The 22802-nt window shown below is 43.9% G+C and overlaps 1 protein-coding gene across 5 annotated transcripts in view; it reads left to right on the top strand.

The window, feature by feature from the left end:
- RALGAPA2 (Ral GTPase activating protein catalytic subunit alpha 2) overlaps window positions 1-22802 on the top strand; it is a 290293-nt gene that overhangs the window by 156178 nt on the left and 111313 nt on the right. For all 5 annotated transcript variants that reach the window (XM_019973256.2, XM_070801052.1, XM_070801051.1 and 2 more), the window contains 7 exons: window positions 4794-4922; window positions 10430-10558; window positions 11627-11685; window positions 17813-17921; window positions 20003-20113; window positions 21584-21652; window positions 21911-22048. In XM_019973256.2, coding sequence (XP_019828815.2) covers window positions 4794-4922; window positions 10430-10558; window positions 11627-11685; window positions 17813-17921; window positions 20003-20113; window positions 21584-21652; window positions 21911-22048 — 744 coding nt within the window. The remainder of the gene's footprint in view (window positions 1-4793; window positions 4923-10429; window positions 10559-11626; window positions 11686-17812; window positions 17922-20002; window positions 20114-21583; window positions 21653-21910; window positions 22049-22802) is intronic.

The following is a 22802-nucleotide window of genomic DNA, read 5'->3' as shown; positions in this document are numbered from 1 at the left end:
ACCAATTTCTGTTGCTATCACCATATGTTTTTCTTATCACTTATGGTTTTTCCAGTTGCTGTGTACATAGCATTCAATTAAAGCGATTCATTTACTAGGCTGAATGCGGTTCGTGTTTATAGAACTGTGCTTTGGAGGGGAGGAAGCAACACGCCTCTGTTTGAATTACCTGATTTTTTGTAAGATCAGCGATAAGAGACAGATGCTCCTACCAGCTCCTTTCCCATAAACCCGAATCTGTGGATAAGCTGTACATCCATAATTATCATCTTACAATCTAGTTTTCATACTCAGTGTAGCATGTGTGTGGACTTTTAACCAAAAACGAGAGGAAAATACTAGTTTAGGGGTCTGTTCTTCCTCCTACAGCTTTTCGCAGATTGAATTTGATTTCCCTTGAACAAAAGCACATGAAAGAGTTTCATGCTGGTCAGTTTTCAAGAATAATCTTCATTCCTATTTTAAAGTCCATTTTTCATTCAGCTTATTGTTTTGCTTATTATTTTCAGTCCATTTAAAATGTGGAAAAGAAACTAATTTTTGCTATCAGACTCACTTGATTGGGGTAAACTCTAGAACTCCTTAGAAGAGCAGGCTCTAGCAAATCTAAAAAAGAGCTTTTCCCATTTTTATTTCATCATTTGCCCTGTGAATTATATACACTTTGGCTGGTTGCTGTAACGCTTTGCTAAGGATATTATTTAAGAGCATTCATTTGTATTTGTTTTAACTTCTGGGAGAATGTAATCTAAGAGGCTTTGGGGGCCACCTTTGAAATGTTTTAAAAAGCTCTTTCTGAGCATCAGCAAAATAGTAATTCACTGAATTCTACAAAGTAAATTACAGAAAGTCAAAAATCCTTCACAGTCCTTCCCTTATGTTTTTATTCCACTTACTTCTGTGTGACCCTTTCCAGTTTACAAAGGCGTGTGTTCACATCTTTCCTGATACATTCAAGTCCAGGGGAAATCAGCCCCTGCTTGGAAGAGAAACCAGAAGTTCTCAGCACAGTGTGATCTGTCCACGACCACGTGCAGGGGGCCTTGACCCCCAGACCTGGGACTCTTTTTACACTGCCAGAGTCTGACTGCAGAACAGGGCCATTTCCCACAAAGGAGGAGGCACGGAATAGCCCTGAGTTGTACCCTAGGAGCTGTTGTCCCGGCTTTGCCAGCTCTGTGACTGTGATCCAGCAGGCGGCTGGATCAGGGACAGAATTCTCTCTCCACCCAGGATGCAAACTACGCTTTTAACAGGGAGAGCCTGCATCTGACTGGAACCTTTAGCAAAAATTCAGTGTCCTTGGTTCACTATAATTGTACTGATTTAAGGATTATTTCCTATCTATGACATAGGCTGGGGTTTCCCATGGATGGCGCAGTGGTAAAGAATCTGCCTGCCAATGCAGGAGTCGCAGGAGACACGGGTTTGATTCCTGGGTCGGGAATATACCTTGGAGTAGGAAATGGCAACCCACTCCACTATTTTGGCCTGGGAAATCCCATGGACAGAGGAGGCTGGTGAGCTCCATGGGGTCTTAAAGAGTCAGACACAACTGAGCAACTGAGCATGCACACACACACATGCATGACACAGAATACTGGTTTTCCAGAACATTCTTATTTACATGGGAAAAAAAAAGTGAGTTACTTTTTAAAAAATGACAGAGTGTTCCCTTTGGACTTGAATATGACAAAAAAAAACATGAGGGTTGTATGTGTATAATTGGTTTTTGAGAAGCACTGTCCTGTCTGGTCTCTGCAAGGGTCTGCTGACTGAGCGGAAAGTTTCAGTCTCAGGATTTCCATCTTTGCCAAGGCTGCAGCCATGACTGTGCTCGGGATGTGTGGAGAGGAAGGCAAGAGAGGGCTCCTCCCGGAAATGGCCGAGCACTGGGTGGACCCCACTCTTCTGGGAAGGTACAGCTGCTGTCCTTCCAGCACCCCAGTTGTTCCTGATTTCAAAAAATGTCGTCACTAAGATGTAGTCTTCAGGCTGTTCCATTTCAGTGTGGGTAAGCGGAATAAGCCAGCATATGGCCCTAAGTTGGCCAACTGGCCACACAGTCCCCCCCCTTTAACCCCCACGTTAACCCCAGCCCAGCGCTGCTGTATCTGGCGGCTCCGCTTCTCCTGGGGGCCGCCTTCCGTGGGTGGCGGGCAGGCCAGGCCAGCCATCTGTCATCTTGCCCTCTCTTTCCAATCTTCTTGCCCATAGAAACAGGTTCCGTTGAAGAGCCTGGCTGCAGTCCAGGGGGTGGGGAGCCTGGGACTTGATCTTGCTGCCCGCACTTCTGCTGTCTTCAGCACTGGTGGCAACTTAGTTTTTGGAACGCCCCATTTGCAGCTCGTTGCCCTGACACGTGTGAAACTTGTGAAGCAAAAATGGATTTCATGTATAAATTCTGGCTTTAGCTTGTTAAAGGATTTTGTTCCTAATTCCCATAAACTCATCCCAGAAAACCCTTTTTTAAAATTAAACCTCTCAATTCCAGTGATTTAAAAAAAAAATCTGTGATTTAAGTATGTGCTAAAGATGTTAAAAATCCACAGGGATCAAGGCTCAGTTCCTCTTCTCAACAGATGGAATGAAGGCAAACCTAACCAAGTTAACATCGTGGTTGTTTGCATTATTAATCTTCCCATGCATGGCATTCTGCTACCTTGCAAGCCAGGTTTGCACGAATCCTTTCGTGGCAGCAGATGTCAACAGAAGAGCACTTCCATCTGCTGCCTGAGACCTTGATGCCTGATACCCCTCGACGAGGCCCAGCGCAGAGTGTACCTCTGTGAGTAATTACAGGTGTGTGGTGAGGAGCCCAGGGCATTAATCAGAGGCTTCATTATGAAAAAGGTGGATCTTTTGTTCCGCTCCTGGAGCGAGAGTTGACCACACACTTTCTAAACTGCAGTGTCCATCTGCTCAGCTCCTAGAATGTTTGCCTTGGCTGATGTGGACACTGAAATGTATCAAAGGACGTGATTACAGCAGGTTTAAACATTAACCCTGGAGAAGCGTGGTTCGGGTTTTTCTTTCCTTTCCTCCTTCTTTCCTCCCTTTTATCTGCTTATTTATCTATTTGATCTCTCTATTTTTCAGTATCGGAAAATGTCTGCTGAAATGCTAAAACCTTGCATTAGTAGTTGTGAAGTAATTTGCCATATAAGAGTTTTAATAGAGTAGGCACTGCGCAGTCATTTTTTAAGGACATAAACATAATGATTTGTAGACACTGAGTGAGCCGACTGTGTAAGGAAGAAACCATAGAAAAATGTTTTGTGAACACAGGAAAATTTTCTTTTACAAGTTTTTCACTGAGGTTATTTTTATTATAAAGGACTTAACCTGTTAGGATGTAGCACATTACTACTCCTTTACTCTAATCGAGTTAAATCGGGATTATCTTAAGGATTTTCAAATGGCCACCCTGAAATTTGAGTAAGGTTTGGGGGATGTTTTTTGGTGTGTTTTTCTTCTTACTCCTACTTTTGGGGACTAATTCTAGGTTATGTAACTGCAAGTCACATACCTGTAGCACTTCAGTACATTTGATGAATGCACTTGGCCTAGAACAACATGAAAACAGTTTGTGGTTTTCTTACTAATCCTCTTTGCACACAAACACTCACACAGATGGCTTCAGAGATGTGGCCCAGCCATGGATGGCAGGAATGCCATCCAGAAGGGGAGCGGCGGTCTGCCATGGGCTGGAATGGGGTGTCAGTCTTAGAACAGAGCTGGCAGGCAGGGGCCAGCTGGCCACCCACCAGTGAGAAGCCTGGTGTCCGGGGGAGATCGTCCACTCGCTGTACCGGGCACAGCTGTCTCACCATCCACTTCTACCCAGAGCACTGCCCACCATGTGATCCATCCCAGCAGGCCCTCATACCCGCTCCACTCCCACTGTTTCACTCTTGCAGTCACCCAAGGAGTGAAGTTTCCATCTCTGCCGACTTGAGGAGTTTGTCATAGAATAGTGTGCTTTGACTTTCATGAACTGAAGAAGTTGAGAATTGACAGCTGCTTGCAGGTTTCATATATTTATCTACTTCCACACTCCTCAGATGGTAAAGAGTCCGCCTGCAATGCAGGAGACCCGGGTTCAATCCCTGGGTCAGGAAGATCCCCTGGAGGAGGGCATGGCAATCCACTCTAGTATTCTTGCCTGGTGAATCCCATGGACAGAGAAGACTGGGGGGCTACAGTCCATGGGGTCGCATAGAGTCAGACACGACTGAGCAACTAACACACAGCACACACAAAGACTCCTGTAGCTCATCCACGGAGCTTGCCTCTGCATGAAAAAGGCAGAAGCGTCTGGTCCTAATGCCACGATTTAGATCTTAGACAAGTCATCCTACGAATGGTTTAGCATCTCCATTCTCTTACCCATAAAGTGAATATAGTAGCTCTGGACTAACTCATCTCCTAGAACCTTTCTCACTGAAAAAGTCCCATGAGTCTGTGTTCTCTTAGATAATCACACAGTAGCCTTATGTACCAGGCTTCCCTTGTGGCTCAGCCGTAAAGACTCCACCTGCAATGCAGAAGTCACAGGAGACACAGATTAAGTCCCTGGGTCACGGAGATCCCCTGGTGGAGGGCAAGGTAGCCCACTCCAGTATTCTTGCTGGAAAAATGCCATGGACAGAGTGGCCTGGCGGGCTGCAGTCTGTAGTGTTGTAAAGGGTCAGACACAACTGAAACTGAGCCATCATATGTACAGATGAACTGATGACTTTGAAACTGTGGTCTTGAAAGTTACAGTGGTGTTTTCTTCTCTCCCCTTCTAGGATATCCTGAATACCATCATAAGGCACTGCCCACCCCGCTTCTTCTCCCTGGGCTTGCCTGGCTTCTCCATGCTGGTGGGGGACTTCATCATGGCTGCTGGCAGGGTCCTCAGTGCAGACACGCTGGCGGTGAGTGTGACAATGCTCAACACCCAGCTCCCAGGAGGCTTCCCGGTGGCTAACAAGGTTCAGATTTCTCCACTCCTAACAGGTGTTGACTCATTAGTGCAACGTGAAACCAGGCTCTCGGGTAGATGCCCTGGCAGCTGATGTGTGAAATTGTAGGATAAGATGACACGCTGGTGGTGCAAAGGCGTTTCATCAAAAGGCCAGAGTGTGAGAAATCATATCCTCACTAATATCTCAGCACATTTGCGCGGTGAGAAGCAGGACTCGCCTCCTAGAATCTCATTAGCATTTTTCAGTAAATGGTGGCACAGACATGGACGTCTGTGGTCAAGGGAGAATCTTGAGTATACGCACTCAATGAAGCTTTTTTTTGTTATTAAGTCTTAGTTATTATAAATCTAATAGAAAATATGTTCTTAAAATATAAACTTAGAACTGTAAAATATTTAAGCAAAAAATTGATATTTATCTTTTTATTCATATGGCTTAAAACTTGGGCAGAATTCGTATAGTAAAAAATTAGAAGCTAGTGGACTAAATAAGCATTAAGGGCTACAGAAAGAATTTATTTGTAACCTCAATGTTTACCTCCTAATACTGTTATTATTAGGGCAAGGTATTAATGCCTTTGAGTGTTTTAAAGGCTTTCACATCTGTACTCTGTACACATCTGTGTTCTGTACGGCTGTTACCTGTCCAGACCCACTTTTCCCCTCTTCAAACGGCTTTCCTGGTGGCTCAGGTGGTAAAGTGTCTGCCTGCAATGCGGGAGACCTGAGTTCGATCGCTAGGTCAGGAAGATCCCCTGGAGAAGGAAATGGCAACCCACTCCAGTACCCTTGCCTGGAAAATCCAATGGACAGAAGAGCCCTCTAGGCTACAGTCCATGGGGTTGCAGAGTTGGACATGAATTCAGTTCAGATGGTGTAAATAAATTAGTTTTAATGTTTGTCATGAACTGGTATTAAAATCAATGTGAGTATCCAGCTACCTAAGTTTTTTTTTTTTTTTTTTTTTTTTAACACATTGTTACTTTTTCATTCTCCTTATTTCTTTTTCTCAGGGCAAATTCAAACTCCAGCCCTGGATTTTAAATTAAATTGTTTCTTAATACTTTGTATCACTGGTGTTTCATGCTGGCACTTTCATGCAATTTTTCTTATAAGGATAAATTAAAAAGCAAAGGGAAGGGAAGAGAGATGAGAGCAAAAGGGAAGGATGAGTGGAAAATGGAAGGAAAATGTTGAATTTAACTTTTTTTGTAAAGATTCTGACAACTTTTCATACTTATTTCTGAAAAAGATTATAGGGTAATCATTTGCTAAGAATCTCCTAATTTATTTTTAATCATTCAAATCAGCATTGAAAAATCTTTGGAAAAAAATGGAAAAACTTCAGAAAAAAAAAAGCATTGGAAAAAGAGGATAGAGGAAGGAAAATCATACATTATTGAAATTTTATTTACTTGCTCTGAGAGTTTCCTGTGAAAATGCAGGTGCCCTTTCTAGTGATAATTTCATGCATGACGGTCATTCTCAGTGAAAATTTATCTTTTCGCTAGATGAGTTATTAAAGTAGCCTTCCAAAACATTTTTTAAAGAGAAAGAGAGAAAATAGGAGAATGTGAATGTAAGAGTTGCATTGCATAAAGAGACAGTACCTCTTCAAATTGCTTTGAATCACTGCAGCTTATTAATAACAGCTAAGATGGTGACTCAGTCGGTAAAGAATCCACATGCAATGCAGGAAACCTCCTGCAATTCAGGAGACGCAAGTTTGATCCCTGGCTTGGGAAGGTGCCCTGAAGAAGGAAATGGCACCCCACTCCAGTATTCTTGCCTGGAAAATCTCATGGACAGAGGAGCCTGGTGGGCTACAGTCCATGGGATAGCAAAGAATTGAACATGACTTAACGGCTAAACCACCACCACCACAGCCTTAGTTTAAACTTGAGGTTTAAAATCATAAGGGAACCAGTGAGAGGTGTTTGGATGGGGCCACAGCTTCTCAGTCAAAATTTTGAGTTAACACAAGTCAGCTGTTCCCTCTGGAGGGCACAGAGGTGGAATGACACAGTGTCTTGAATTTGCTTTATTGAAAGTAGAACCTTCTTTTAAAGTTTTTTTTTTAATTTTTAAAATGGGCCATTTTTTAAGCCTTTATTGAATTTGTTACAATATTGCTTCTGTTTTGGTATTTTGGGCCACAAGGCATGTGGGGTCTTAGCTCCCTGACCAGGGATCGAACCTGCACCCCCTGATTTGGAAGGCAGATTCCTTCTTTATAATTAATTTATTTATTTCAATGGAGGCTAATTACTTTACAGTATTGTGGTGATTTTTGCCATACATTGACATGAATCAGCCATGGGTGTACATGTGTCCCCTGGTCCCAAACCCCTCTCCCTATCCCATCCCTCTGGGTTGTCCAGTGCACTGGCTTTGAGTGCCCTGTTTCATGCATCGAACTTGGACTGGTCATCCGTTTCACATATGGTAATATACTGGTTTCAATGCTATTCTCTCAAATCATCCCACCGTCACCTTCTCCTGCAGAGTCCAAAAGTCTGTTCTTTATATCAGTGTCTCTTTTGCTGTCCCGAATATAGGGTCGTTGTTACCATCTTTCTAAATTCCATATACATGTGTTAATATACTGTATTGGTTTTTTTTCTTTCTGACTTACTTCACTCTGCATAATAGGCTCCAGTTTCATCCACTTAATTAAAACTGACTCAAATGTGTTCTTCTTAATAGCTGAGTAATATTCCATTGTTTATATGTACCACAACTTTCTTATCCATTTGTCTGCCGATGGACATCTAGGTTGTTTCCATGCTCTAGCTATTGTAAACAGTGCTGTGATGAACACTGGGGTACATGGGTCTCTTTCAATTCTGGTTTCCTCAGTGTGTATGCCCAGCAGTGGGATTGCTAAGTCATATGGAAGTTCTATTTCCAGTCTTTTAAGGAATCTCCACACTGTTCTCCATAGAGGCTGTACTAGTTTGCATTCCTACCAACAGTGTAAGAGGGTTCCCTTTTCTCCACACCCTCTCCATCATTTATTGTTTGTAGACTTTTGGATCGCAGCCATTCTGACTGCGTGAGATGGTACCTCATTGTGGTTTTGATTTGCATTTCTCTGATAATGAGTGTTTGTTAGCCATCTGTATGTCTTCTTTGGAGAAATGTCTGTTTAGTTCTTTGGCCCATTTTTTGATTGGGTCGTTTATTTTTCTGATATTGAGCTGCATGAGCTGCTTGTATATTTTTGAGGTTAATTGTTTGTCAGTTGCTTCGTTTGCTATTATTTTCTCCCATTCTGAAGGCTTTCTTTTCACCTTGCTTATAGTTTCCTTCATTGTATCAAAGTTTTTAATTTTAATTGGGTCCCATTTGTTTATTTTTGCTTTTATTTCCATTACTCTGGGAGGTGGGTCATAGAGGATCTTGCTCTGATTTATGTCAGAGTGTTCTGCCTGTGTTTTCCTCTAGGAGTTTTATAGTTTCTGGTCTTACATTTAGATCTTTAATCCATTTTGAGTTTATTTTTGTGTATGGTGTTAGAAAGTGTTCTAGTCTCATTCTTTTACAAGTGGTTGACCAGTTTTCCCAGCACCACTTGTTAAAGAGATTGTCTTTTCTCCATTGTATATTTTTGCCCCTTTTGTCAAAGATAAGGTGTCCATAGGTGCATGGATTTATCTCTGGGCTTTCTATTTTCTTCCATTGATCCATATTTTTGTCTTTGTGTCAGTACTGTACTATCTTGATGACTGTAGCTTTGTAGTATAGTCTGAGGTCAGGCAGGTTGATTCCTCCAGTTCCATTCTTCTTTCTCAAGATTGTTTTGGCTATTCAAGGTTTTTTTGTGTTTCCATACAAACTGTGAAATTATTTGTTCTAGTTCTATAAAAAATACCATTGGTAGCTTGATAGGGATTGCATTGAATCTATAGATTGCTTTGGGTAGTATACTCATTTTCACTACATTGAATTCTTCTGATACATGAACATGGTATATTTTTCCTTCTATTTGTGTCATCTTTGATTTCTTTCATCAATGTTTTATAGTTTTCTATATATAGGTCTTTTGTTTCTTTAGGTAAATTTATTCCTAAGTATTTTATTCTTTTCATTGCAATGGTGGATGGGATTGTCTCCTTAATTTCTCTTTCTGTTTTCTCATTGTTAGTGTATAGGAATGCAAGGGATATCTGTGTATTAATTTTATAACCTGTAACTTTACTATGTTCATTGATTAGCTTTAGTAATTTTCTGGTGGTTTCTTTCGGGTTTTCTATGTAAAGGATCATGTCATCTGCAAACAGTGAGAGTTTTACTTCTTCTTTTCCATCTGGATTCCTTTTATTTCTTTTTCTTCTCTGATTGCTGTGGCTAAAAATTCCAAAATTATGTTGAATAGTAGTGGGGAGAGTGGGCACCCTTGTCTTGTTCCTGACTTTAGGGGAAATGCTTTCCATTTTTCACCATTGAGGATAGTGTTTTCTTTGGATTTATCATAATTTTGGCTTTTATTATGTTGAGGTATGTTCCTTCTATGTGGAAGGCAGATTCTTTACCACTGGACAGCTAGGGAAGTCCCAAAAGTGGAAAGTTTTAAACAAATTTTAAATATTGAAATGGAAAAATGAAAAAGAAATGAATGAGGCAAGAGTAGTAACATCTTGAGTCTAGGTGTTGGGTCCATGGATATCACATTTTTTTCCACTTTTGCATTTAGAAATTTTGTTAACATGAAAAAAGAGAAAAGTAAGAGCAGCAGAGGAGAGGGCAATACTGGAGGCAGGTGGCGTCACGCAGTCACAGGACCCCATGGCGAGGCCGAGCCTGTTGGGGTGAGGTGCCTTCTGGACCCCGAGCAGAGACGGCAGACACGTCGTCGGGTGTACAGATGTGGACTCAGGAAGGAAGCCTGGGCTACAGAGAGGTGGTGGTGGAGAGTTAGCCACGTGGAGGAGGCATTTAAAACCTCAAGTCTGTATGTCCTGGAGAAGTGAGTGTAGATCTAGGAAGGGAGACGGCCAAGAACTGGGCTCAGCACTCCGGAGTCCAGATCCTGAGAAATGAGGGGTTCGAGCACAGGGACTGTCAGGCCCCCTCTGCAATCCACTAAGGTGTCTGAGTGATGGAAGGGCTCTCCGGAGCACGGGAGCTGTTGGCCACATCCCCTGCCGTGAGGGGTCAGGTGATACCAGGCCTGGATGGTGACTGGTGTGGGTCTTGCCTTCTGGAGGTCGTGTAACAAGAAGCTGTGAGCTCCCTGACCGACTTCAGCAAATCTGAACATTTTGCTGGTAGTCGTTTAAAATCTTTGTATTTAAAACATGCAGTAAAACAGTAAACATATAGTGACTTCATCCCCGAGACCATTGCCCCAGCAGAGCTGTCTGTAAGTCGTGGAAAAGTAAAACATGTTGTCGCTTATCTAACGTTTCTAACAAAAAGGCCAGTGTGTGTCTCATTCCCCTTTCCTGTGTGCAGGCACCTCGTTCGGAAGCCCTCACCATTCTCGGGTCTCTGGTCTGCTTTCCGAACACCTACCGCGAGATTCCCCTATGGCAGCCGGTACCTGAAGTTGCTGAAGTCGCCACGGGAGCAGAAGATGTCAAGGTACGTGATGCCGTGACGGAATCTCAGGTCAGCGTCTTCTCACTCGATCTGTGTGGTTCTGTGGTTCCCTCTTCCACTATTAAGCTCTTGCTGCTTATCCCTGAAAGTTTTGTCAGTCCTTTATATGTATCAATAGTTGTTTTTTTTTTTAGAATACTAGTTTTGTGGGATTGAATGAGCTAGATGCAGAGTGTGCTACAGTTGTAACTGAGAGTTAGGTTCTGTGGATATTTTTTCTTAGATCTGTTTATCATCCCTGTGGATCATAATTTTGTAATGAACCATTCTTTCTAATAATTTTATTAGTTTAATTAGGCTGTATTTGTGCATCAAATGAATTTATAAGAAATAATTGAAATATTCAATCCCATTATTGGCCTGATTAAATACTACTAATATTTGAAGTTCTAAATTATTCCTTGGAGAATAAAGCTGATTTTTTTCCTCAGCTGACTTTGGGGCAATCAAAGATGGCTTTCAAATCAATCAATTTGTGTATCTATAGTACACATGAATAATATGTAGTTCAGTGTACAGTATATAATCCAGGTAAAAAGAAAACTGAGATTTTTTTTTTTCCTATGCGTGTGTGCGTGCTCAGTCACTTTAGCCATGTCCAACCTTTTGCGACCCCATGGACTACAGCCCTCAGGGCTCCTCTGTCCATGGGACTCTCCAGGCAAGAATGCTGGAGTGGGTTGCCATGTCCTCCTCCAGGGGATCTTCCTGACCTAGGGATCAAACCTGGATCTCTTGCATTCCAGGCAGAATCTTTACCTCTGAGCCACTGGGGAAGCCCAGAAAGAATCATTTGCTCTGCTCAGTTTTTGTTGTGCACACAGAAACGCTCTTCTTTAGTGGGCTTTAGATCCCGGGGAGCCCCTCCCCGATCTGAGACCACCATGCCGCTTCCCCAGGCCCTCTGTGTCCTTCCCCAGGTTTCCTTGACTGGGGGCTCTGCCCCCCTCAGTCCTTTAATGGCCCCAGACTGCCTTAAAATATGGGCAGAACATGTGGGAAGTCAACTACTAAGCAAGGTTTTTACTTTCCTTCATTTTGTGTTTTTAGCACTGCCTCATAAGTATCTTACTGAAGAATGCCACAGAGGAACCGAGTGAGTGTGCAAGGTAAATGTTGCGGCAAAGGTGAACTCGTTCAGAATTTTAAGTTACACATTCACGCGAACTCAGTGTTAAAAAATACTGTCTTTCCATTTTACTGTTAGACTAAGAAGTACAGTACGAATTATGTGGGGGGAATCATTTATTACTTTTTTTAAGAGGTGCCATTATTAAGTGAAAAGTGTAAAGTACAGAAGATTATGCCACCTGCTGTGTAATAAAAAGCAAGATTGTGAATATGTGGGTATATTCCCAGATATTTTTAACACGGAAGAAAATGGAAAAATAAAACCAAAGCTTATAAAAACAATGTATGTATAGGGTAGCGATTCTTACTTGGCAGTGGTTTTGTGTCCCAGGAGACATTCAGCAACATCATTCACCAACATCATTCACCATCTGCTTGCCGATGATACTGAATTCATTTTCCTGGCTCCTTCTTCTAGCCTCTTATATATTCAGGTTTATGTATGAAACTGCCTGCTTGAACCTCAACTTGGGTGTCCCAATACATCTAAATTGAACACAACCATAACTGAAGCCTTGAGTCTGCTGTCTTCACCAGAGCCTCACTGTCTCAGGCTTCATCTCAGTATTTGTCACCATCATCTGCCCAGAAGCTTGGGAAAATCCTTGATTTCTCCTTTACCTGCTACATTCAAACCTTCAGCAAGTCTTGACAATACCATCTTTCCCTCTTTCCCTTTAGTATAGAAAGGCAAATTTCTGTCAAGCTAAATGTGGAAGAGAAATGTGAATAATATGGTCAGTCTTTCTTCAGTTCAGTTCAGTTGCTCAGTCGTGTCCTACTCTTTGCAACCCCATGGACTACAGCATGCCAGGCTTCCCTGTCCATCACCAACTACCAGAGCTTACTCAAACTCATGTCCATCGAATTGGTATTGCCATCCAACCATCTCATCTTCTATAGTCCTCTTCTCCTCCCGTCTTCAATCTTTCCCAGCATCAGGGTCTTTTCAAATGAGTCAGTTCTTCACATCAGGTGGCCAAAGTATTGGAGCCTTAGCTTCAGCATCAGTCCTTCCAATGAATATTCAGGACTGATTTCCTTTAGGATTGACTGGCTGGATCTCCTTGCAATCCAAGGGACTCTCAAGAGTCTTCTCCAACACTACAGTTCAAAAGCATCAATTCTTCGGCGCGCAGCTTTCTTTATAGTCCAACTCTCACATCCATCCATAACTACTGGAAAAACCATAGCTTTGATTAGATGAACCTTTGTCAGCAAAGTAATGTCTCTGCTTTTTAACATGCTGTATAGGTTAGTCATAGCTTGTCTTCCAAGGAGTAAGCATCTTTTAATTTCATGGCTGCAGTCACCATCTGCAGTGTTTTGGGAGCCCCTAAAAATAAAGTCTCTCACTGTTTCCATTTTTTCCCCATCTATTTGGCATGAAGTGATGGGACTGGCTGACTTCCCTGATGGCTCAGACAGTAAAGCATCTGTCTACAATGTGGGAGACCTGGGTCTGGATGCTGTGATCTTCATTTTCTGAATGTTGAGTTTTAAGCCAACTTTTTCACTCTCCTCATTCACTTTCATCAAGAGGCTCTTTAGTTCTTCTTCGCTTTCTGCCATGAGGGTATTGTCATCTGCATATCTGAGATTATTGATATTTCTCCTGGCAATCTTGATTCCAGGTTGTGCTTCATCCAGCCCGGCATTTCAGTTAATCTACTCTGCATGTAAGTTAAATGAGCAAGATGATAATATACAGCCTTGACGTATGCCTTTCCCAATTTGGAACCAGTCTGTTGTTCCATATCCAGTTCTAACTGTTGCTTCCTGACCTGCATACAGATTTCTCAGGAGGCAGGTCAGGTGGTCTGGTATTCCCATCTCTTGAAGAATTTTCCACAATTTGTTGTGATTCACACATCCAAAGGTTTTGGCTTAGTCAATAAAGCAGAAGTAGATGTTTTTCTGTAACTCTTGCTTTTTCGATGATCTGACAGATGTTGGCAATTTGAACTCTGGTTCCTCTGCCTTTTCTAAATCAAGCTTGAACATCTGGAAGTTCACGGTTCTTGTACTGCTGAAGCTGGCTTGGAGAATTTTGAACATTGCTTTCTAGCATGTGAGATGAGTGCAATTATGCAGTAGTTTAAACATTCTTTGGCATTGCTTTTCTTTGGGATTGAAATGAAAACTGACCTTTTCCAGTCCTGTGGCCACTGCTGAGTTTTTTCAAATTTGTTGACATATTGAGTGCCGCACTTTCACAGCATCAGCTTTTAGGATTTGAAATAGCTCAACTGGAATTTCTTCACCTCCACTAGCTTTGTTCGTAGTAATGCTTCCTAAGGCCCACTTGACTTCACATTCCAGGATGTCTGGCTCTAGGTGACTGATAACACCATCATGGTTATCTGGGTCATGAAGATCTTTTTTGTATAGTTCTTCTGTGTATTCTTGCCTCCTCTTCTTAATATTTTCTGCTTCTGTTAGGTCCATATCATTTCTGTGCTTTATTGTGCCCATCTTTGCATGAAATGTTTCCCTGGTATCTCTAATTTTCTTGAAGAGCTCCCTAGTCTTTCCCATTCTGTTGTTTTCCTCTATTTCTTTCACTGAAGAAGGCTTTCTTACCTCTCCTTGCTATTCTCTGGAACTCTGCATTCAAATGGGTATATCTTTCCTTTTCTCCTTTGCCTTTTGCTTCTCTTCTTTTCTCAGCTATTTGTAAGGCCTTCTCAGACAACCATTTTGCCTTTTTGCATTTGTTTTTCTTGGGGATGGTCTTGATTACTGCCTCCTGTACAATGTCATGAATCTCTGTCCATAGTTCTTCAGGCACTCTATCAGATCTAATCCCTTGAATCTATTTCTCACTTCCACTGTATAATCATAAGGGATTTGATTTAGGTCAAACCTGAATGGTCTAATGGTTTTTCTCTACTTTCTTCAATTTAAGTATGAATTTGGCAATAGGAGTTCATGATCTGAGCCACAGTTGGCTCCCAGTCTTATTTTTGCTGACTGTATAGAGCTTCTCCATCTTTGGCTACAAAGAATATAATCAATCTGATTTTGGTATTGGCCATCTGGTGATATCCATGTGTAGAGTCTTCTCTTGTGTTGTTGGAAAAGGGTGTTTGCTATGACCAGTGCGTTCTCTTGGCAAAACTCTGTTAGCCTTTGCCCTGCTTCATTTTGTACTCCAAGGCCAAATTTGCCTGTTACTCCAGGTGTTTCTTGACTTACTACTTTTGCATTGTGCTGCTGCTGCTGCTAAGTCGCTTCAGTTGTGTCCAACTCTGTGCGACCCCATAGACGGCAGCCCACCAGGCTCCCCTGTCCCTAGGATTCTCTAGGCAAGAACACTGGAGTGGGTTGCCATTTCCTTCTCCAATGCATGAAAGTGAAAAGTGAAAGTGAAGTCTCTCAGTCATGTCCTACTCTTAGCAACCCCATGGACTGCAGCCTACCAGGCTCCTCTGTCCATGGGATTTTTCAGGCAAGAGTACTGGAGTGGGGGGCTATTGCCTTCTCCAGTTGCATTGTAGTCCCCTATAATGAAAAGGACATCTTTTTTGGGTGTTAGTTCTAGAAGATCTTGTAGGTCTTTATAGAACTATTCAACTTCAGCTTCTTCAGCATTACTGGTTGGGGCATAGACTTGGATTACTCTGATGTTGAACGGTTTACCTTGGAAATGAACAGAGATCATTCTGTCGTTTTTGACATTGCATCCGAGTACTGCATTTTGGACCATTTTGTTGACTATTATGGCTACTCCATTTCTTCTAAGGGATTCTTGCCCACAGTAGTAGATATAATGGTCATCTGAGTTAAATTCACCCATTCCAATCCATTTTAGTTCACTGATTACTAAAATGTTGATATTCACTCTTGCCATCTCCAGTCTTTCTTAGTTGTGTGTAAAAGGAGTTAGGCAGTGAAATTAGAGCCATATAAGTGTAGAGAAGGAAGCAGACTAAAAATATGAGCAAGATTTCAAATAAATGGAGGAGAATTAAGAGAAAATACAGTTGTAATTGTGGGTGATAGTAATTCAGAAAAGTTAAGAAAAATAGTAAGTTTCATTATATAAATCAGAGTGGGATGAGATGGCATGATAGCAAACAGTATTAAGAGAGTGTATTGGAATACAGATTGTAAGTAAGATGATACTGCCGTTAGCTTAAAAAAAGTCTCGGTAGACAAATCTTCACAATCACAAAGGACATCCTCACGATACAGAGAACATGCGGAGTCACTACGAGTGTAAAAGAACAGGAAGATGCTAAATGGGGATGCTAAATGATGGATCTCAAAGCAAGAAAAGATCAGAAAGAGCTGTTAAAAATGAGTGTGGCTTAGAACTCAAGGCAGGTGGGTGTTGCTTAGGTTATAAAACCATTTTACGGGTCACTGTGTTCTCCATGGTGCAAGGCTAATAGTTACAGAGAAATGCAGGTGTTCCTAGAAATGAGAGATCTCTGCTCTTAGCAAATTACATTTAACAAGTAGGTTAATGGGTCATTAAAAAAAAGAATACACACACACACACATATATATGTACACACATGCATGCAAAAGAAAAACAGCTCTTAAAAGGGTAAAAATATGATGTGGGGCATAATTCCAAGTTGTATAGATTGTAGGGAGTTGAACAATCAGAGTCTGAGTTAGGCCAAGGGAAGATAAAGAGGCTTGGGGTAGAATGTAGAATACCTGGGGAAGGCTGCAAGTGAGATGCAAAGTACAGTTTCCAGACTGAGAATAGGTGTAGGAATTAGGCAGGAGGAGAAAGAGATGTAGACAGTTCTAGATCATCAGGAAAGCATGGAGCTCCTGTCTAATGCTGGCACCTGAGAACCAAGAAAGGCCCAGCACACACCTTGTAACCAATGGAAAAGCACAGCTGTTACCCAGCAGCAGAAGGTGACATGTTTGTCAAGGGATATTTTAATTCATTTGTTCTGAAGCACTTAGTCATTCTGATCAGAAGAGGTGAGAAGCTAGTGAAGTGCAGTGGTTTTAAAACATCAAAATAGATGGATTTTAATTGCTGAATTATTTTGAGCACTCAAGAGCACTCAGTATGCAGGTCCAGGTACTGTGTCGGATTTGATTGGCACTGGGTGTGGCCTCTTACTGCAGAGAGCAGCATACACGCATTCCAGCAAGCTTCTGGTTCCAAGTAGAGGTTTGGAGCCCCTTTTTGTTCAGAAAGTGAGCAGGTTGGGCGGGGGGCGGGGGGCAGGTGTTGGCTCAAGCATTTAAATTTCATATATGTGCCTTCAGGAAACATTAAGAGAAATATGACTTTTTGATCATTGTAAAAGATAGTGAAAATGAAGTCGTGTCCGACTCTGTGACCCCATGACTGTAGCCCAGCAGGCTCCTCCGCCCATGGGATTCTCCAGGCAAGAATACTGGAGTGGATTGCCATTTCCTTCTCCAGAACATCTTCCCGACTCAGGGATCGAACCCAGGTCTCCCGCATTGCAGGCAGATGATTTAACCTCTGAGCCACCAGGGAAGCCCCAAAAGAGTTGTCGGCCTCCTGGGCACCCAAGAGAGTGGCCCGTATCAATTCCAAAGAGAATTATTGCCCAGTCTTGTTTATAATTGAGAAAGGTAATTTTTAAAGGACTATGCAACTTAAAGAATATAGTGTCTTAACACATTGTTTAAGAGAAGTAACAGTGAAACTTAACTTTGAAAGTTGTGCTCAGGTATTCTTTACGATGAAATACAGGATTTGTCTCCTGTTTGTGGTAGGTGTTGTGTATTTTATTGTATGGAAAGTAATTATAAACTCAATTTCCAACAGTTTTCTAAGATTCATGTTTTTGATTCTTCCTCAAAAATATTCTGAAACAATAAAATGTGATACAAAAATTAGTTTCAGCAAAAATAAGTGGTAATGTGCTGTGACGATTCACAGAAAATACACCGTGTATTTCATTAAGTATTTAATTACTAACTGGAAAACCAGTCTGTTGAGGGTACCTTATCTTTTTTCTCAAGAAGACCTTTTGTTAATGTAGCTACAACTTTTGTGACTTTGTAAACAAGGTTTAAAATATCTTGTCATTGACAAATACCAAGAAAATGCATCTCTTCACAAGGGTTTTCTTCCTTTTTCATCTTTTCCAAAAGGTGCATTGCTATCTGCTCCCTCGGGATCTGGATCTGTGAGGAGCTGGCACAAGGCACTGGCCACCCCCAGCTGCAAGAGGCCGTCAACGTCATTGGTGTCACTTTGAAGGTACTGCCAGTTCATCGTGTGTATTTGACATCGAGTGCCTCAGATAGTCAACCTGTTGTAGGTTGAATTAGCAACATCCCTATTTCCCTCTATGATACAGAGAGTTTTGATGCAAAAATTCTTTCTCTGAAAGCCACATGGAACATTCTGTGAGGGTCCTGGGCGGGGCTGCCAATGGCTGCTTCCCTCAGGTGGCTGCCTTCTGGCCATCTGCCGCCTGAGCTTCGGGAAAACTGGCCCAGGGCTGGGCACCCGTGACCACGTGCTGATGAGAGGGTCAGGGATGCATTTCATCCCCATGTCCCGCCGCCCTCCGCCTACTGGCAACACCATCCCCCTCGAAGGCCCCCGTAACCTTAGTGCCTGGCATCCTGGGCCTGCCGCCTGGAAGGAAACTGTCCCGCTTATCCCTACTCAGCTCAGTAGAGCACCCCTCAGCGGCTTCTCTCTGCTGTCCGCCCCCCGTCTCTCACACTTCTTTGCACTCATAGCTTGTCTTGTCTGCCATGTCCCTCACTTCGCCGTCGTCACCTTATCTGTCTCTGGCTGAGATGACAGCCATGCCTGCGTTGTGTTTCTACCGTGTGACTTGCCCAGTGGGAGGCAACAGGGCCGCCCCAGGGCCTACTCTCCCCATGTTCCATTGCGCCCTCAGACCCCGCATGGGGCTGTGTGGCGCATTAGGAATATGATGGAGACCAAGATGCAGGACGATAGACACACAGAAGAACTAGCAAACACACAGAAAGGATTGGCTCTTAGCCCTTAAGGCTGTATAGAAGTTTCTGTGGGGGAGGAAGAGGAAACAGAAGAGCTGGAAGGGGTGGGCTTGGTGGCCTCGTGGGGAGATGACATCTCTGGCTGTGACCTGTAAGACATGGCAGCACCTGCCAAATGCAGACCTGGGGGCCCAGTGTCCTGGACAGAGCAAGGAGCAGGTGCAAAGGCCCTGGGGCAGAAATAAGCCAGAGTATCTGAGGAGTGGACAGAGGCCGTGAGGGTCAGGTGGCGGGAGGCCTGGGTGGCCAGAGGAGGCCATGGAGCCACTTGGGGCCAGGTGCTCTCAACCAAGTTTTCTTGTGCCTGTCAGGAGAGGGCAGTCAGTACCTGTTGTGCAGAAGCTGAGCCGGTCACCTTTCCCTTCTCATCCTGTGCTTTGTCACTGAGGTGCTTGACTTCTCTGGTTATTTCTGTGGCCCTCTGGTCAGCTGATGTCTGCTTTGTGCAGCCGGGCACTCCTGGCTTGGAAGTAGCTGAGAGGCAAATCCAAAGGTCTCCCTGGACAGGACACAGATTTAGTGACGAATCTTTCTGCCCTGGCTCATGGGGTGTGGCTACCGTGCAGCCCAGGGTCTGACCAGGGAAGGAGCTATAGGGGTCCTCATACCTCCCACGCACCCCCAGTCCATGGGCCCTGCGGGAATTGCCCCTTCACTCTGCCATCTCCTGAGAGACTGAGATATCTAGAGAACTGTGAACACCTGCCAGACACAGAAAACAGACTCAATAATTGAATTTGCCATAACTTTGGATTACGTCCTCCTACTTCCACATTTTTCACATTTCTTAGAATGCTATCTGTGCAGGTTAAGCTTAATTTCATAGGACAGAAAGTCTTTTGATCAATCCTTGTTTCTCCAAGTGTAAAATGAAGATAACATCCACCTTACGGAGTTGTTAATGAAGAGTTATCAAGGTGAAAATGAGAAAAATTCTTGTAAGAGGTTCAGCACACCGGGGCTACTCAATAACGTACTACATTTCAATTTCCTCCAGTCGTCAAAACTATCGTTTGTGTGATCTGGATAAGGCAGTTGAATTTATGGTTTTAATTTCCAAATGATTAAACGTTTCTGCAGAGTGTTATGTAGATTAACACAACTCGTGTAGACAGAAGGCAGTTAACAGGGTGGTGACCATGTACAAACTGGTGATAAGATACACTTTTCAGATATTTAATGCAGAACAAGGACATGGGTCCCCAGAGGGAACTGAAAAGAAATCCTCGTCGTGTCCTCCTTTAGGAATGCCGCACATGTGAAGTGAGGTTATTTAGTGTGGGGTTTTGTTTCCTTTTCTAGTTTCCTAACAAAATTGTGGCCCAGGTAGCCTGTGACGTGCTTCAGCTGCTAGTCTCCTACTGGGAAAAGCTTCAGATGTTTGAAACCTCCTTGCCTCGGAAAATTGCAGAAGTAAGTCTTTTCTTCCGCCATAATGCTCAAACATCAGCGTTTCCTCTTTTTATTATATTTGATATTTAATGAATTCTAGATACTCCAATAATTGTTGGAGCACCGACTGTTAAACTGCCATGTGAGTCACCCATTTTCAGAGTAAATTACGCTGGCCCTTCTCAGCTGCGATTTCAGGCACCGAGTAAGAAGCCACCAGTGTTCCAGGGCAGGCTCACACTTGGGGAGTTTGAAAGGCAGACACGACCACAACAAAGAGACCTTTTGTCGACTGGGCTTCATTCATCCAGAGTAATTTGGATGGTGCCAACAAGGAGTAGGCAGCTGGTCGTGATGCCCTGTGTGCGGGGGCTGGGGGAGGGGGGCTTTCCCAGAGTGAAGGCCTGGGCTGTGCGTTCTGCCACCAGTGTGATTGCCCAGCTGTAATGAGCTTACCACTGTCGTACCCTTGGGGTGGGATGGGGGGAGTGGGTCACTGGTGGAGGAGAGGGGCAGAAGGAACAGGAAGAATGCCTTCAACAATGAGACCCTGGAGGTCAGTGGCATGAGAGGGTGCTATCTTGCAGGAAGTAGGTACCCTCACCCTGCACGAGCTGGGTGCTAAGGCTCATCCCTTCTTTAAACAAGCCCTTGTTCCATACACACCCGGTGGAGAGAAAGGAAGTAAGGTGATTTACTTTTTCTTAACCCTGAACAAATGTCACCCATGAGGTCACTTTGTTCTCTCAGATACATCAGAAATCAAAGGTGATCTTTGACCTCAGGGGACCCAGAGTGAAACAGAGCTTTGGATTTTAGGAATGTGAGATGCTGCCATATGTAAAGTTGGGCTTTAGAACAACCGTGTAATTTATCATCTAAATGGGGATGCCTTTGAAAATGAAATAGGTGCTACTACCGTGGCTCAGCTGATAAAGAATCTGCCTGCAAGGTGAAAGACCTAGGTTCGATCCCTGGGTTGGGAAGATCCCCTGGAGAAGGGAAGGGCTACCCACTCCAGTATTCTGGCCTGGAGAATCCCATAGACTATACAGTCCATGGGATCACAAAAAGTTGGACACAACTGAGCGACTTTCACTCACTCACCCCAGCAGCGCAGGTCGGTGGAAATCTGGGGTATGTTATAAGAAAAGTAAATGGGCGGATGTTCATAATTACCTTTGGAAGTATTTATTGCTTTCATCACGAGAAGGGTGGAGGCTGATGCTGGAAATCATGTGACCACAGACAGAACCACTCCTTCCTCTGGGCCCTGATCTCCCCACCAGCAGAGGGGAGACAATTGCAGCCATCACCCTCTCCGGTCTTCAGGTCATGCAGGTCACTGAGGTGACTCTTGACCTGTGTCATCTTCCTCCAGGAGCTGGCCCCTTGGCTGGGTGTGGTGGCAAGGCCATCCCGGACCTCTTACCTGGCGGCTCCCAGGGCCGTACCATGGTCTGTCTGATTGGGAATTTGTCTTCTCTGCAGATCCTTGTGGCCACAATTGCTTTTCTGTTACCAAGTGCAGAGTACTCCTCGGTGGAGACAGACAAGAAGGTAAGTGGCCCATCTGCTAGGTTCTCCCCAGAATTTGTTTTTTTAAAGACGTGGCTTAGGTGGCAGATGCTGTCACACGCAGGGCTTTATAACCTCCCCTGTTCGGACTGGCCCTGGCCTCTCTGTGTGAAAGCCTCCTTCACCCCTGTGTCCCTGAAGAACGGCCGTGGTGCTGGAAGGTTCTGTTTCCTGTAACGACACACAGTGGTGGAATCTGTGAGGCTGCAGGGTGAGGCTCTGGTTTGCTTCCTCCTCCAGTTCCTCGTGTCCTTGTTGCTCTGCCTCCTGGACTGGTGCATGGCGCTGCCGGCAGGAACCCTCCTCCACCCCGTGTCCACGGCGGCCCTGGACGAACAGGCCCCGGCCCGGGCCCCCTTACTGGATTACATCTACAGGGTGAGTCCCCCCGCCACCCTGGGCCTTGGGGTACAGGGTCTGGACTGGAGACTCAGACAGTCCTCCAAACAGGTCGCTGTTGTTCAGTTGCTCAGTTGTGTCTGACTCTTTGCGACCCCATGGACTGCAGCATGCCAGGCTTCCCTGTCCTTCACCAGCTCCTGGAGTTTGCTCAAACTCGTGTCCATCAAGTTGGTGATGCCATCCTACCATCTCTTCCTCTGTTGTCCCCTTCTCCTCCTGCCTTCAGTCTTTCCCAGCATCAGGGTCTTTTCTAATGAGTTGGCTCTTCTTAGGCATTCCTGTACTTATTTGTGCCCTTTGGACAAGGATTTATGGGGGTTCAACATTTTAAAAGAAATGAATGACTTCAGGAATGTTCACAGAATAATTGTAATTACAGAGAAGCTGTGATTACCTGGGCTTCCCTGGTGGCTCAGACAGTAAAGAATCCGCCTGCAGTGCGGGAGACCTGGATTCGATCCCTGGGTCAGGAAGATCCCCTGGAGGAGGGCATGGCTACTCGCTCTAGTATTCTTGCCTGGAGAATCACATGGACAGAGGAGCCTGGCCAGCTACAGTCCATAGGGTCACAAAGAGTCAGACACGACTGAAACGTCTTGGCAGACAGGCAGTGATTATCCCAGGCACAATGCAGGCATTTTACCTGATTGTCAGCGTTAAACAACTGCAGTTTGCTCAGGCTCCCCCAGTGTTTATGGAACATGGTCCATACCTGCTTCGTTTTGAAAAG

This window comes from Bos indicus, chromosome 13, assembly GCF_029378745.1.
Source record: "Bos indicus isolate NIAB-ARS_2022 breed Sahiwal x Tharparkar chromosome 13, NIAB-ARS_B.indTharparkar_mat_pri_1.0, whole genome shotgun sequence".
NCBI classification, from domain to species: domain Eukaryota; kingdom Metazoa; phylum Chordata; class Mammalia; order Artiodactyla; family Bovidae; genus Bos; species Bos indicus.
Note: the sequence above shows the minus strand (reverse complement) of the source record. Positions and strands in the feature narration are given on the sequence as shown.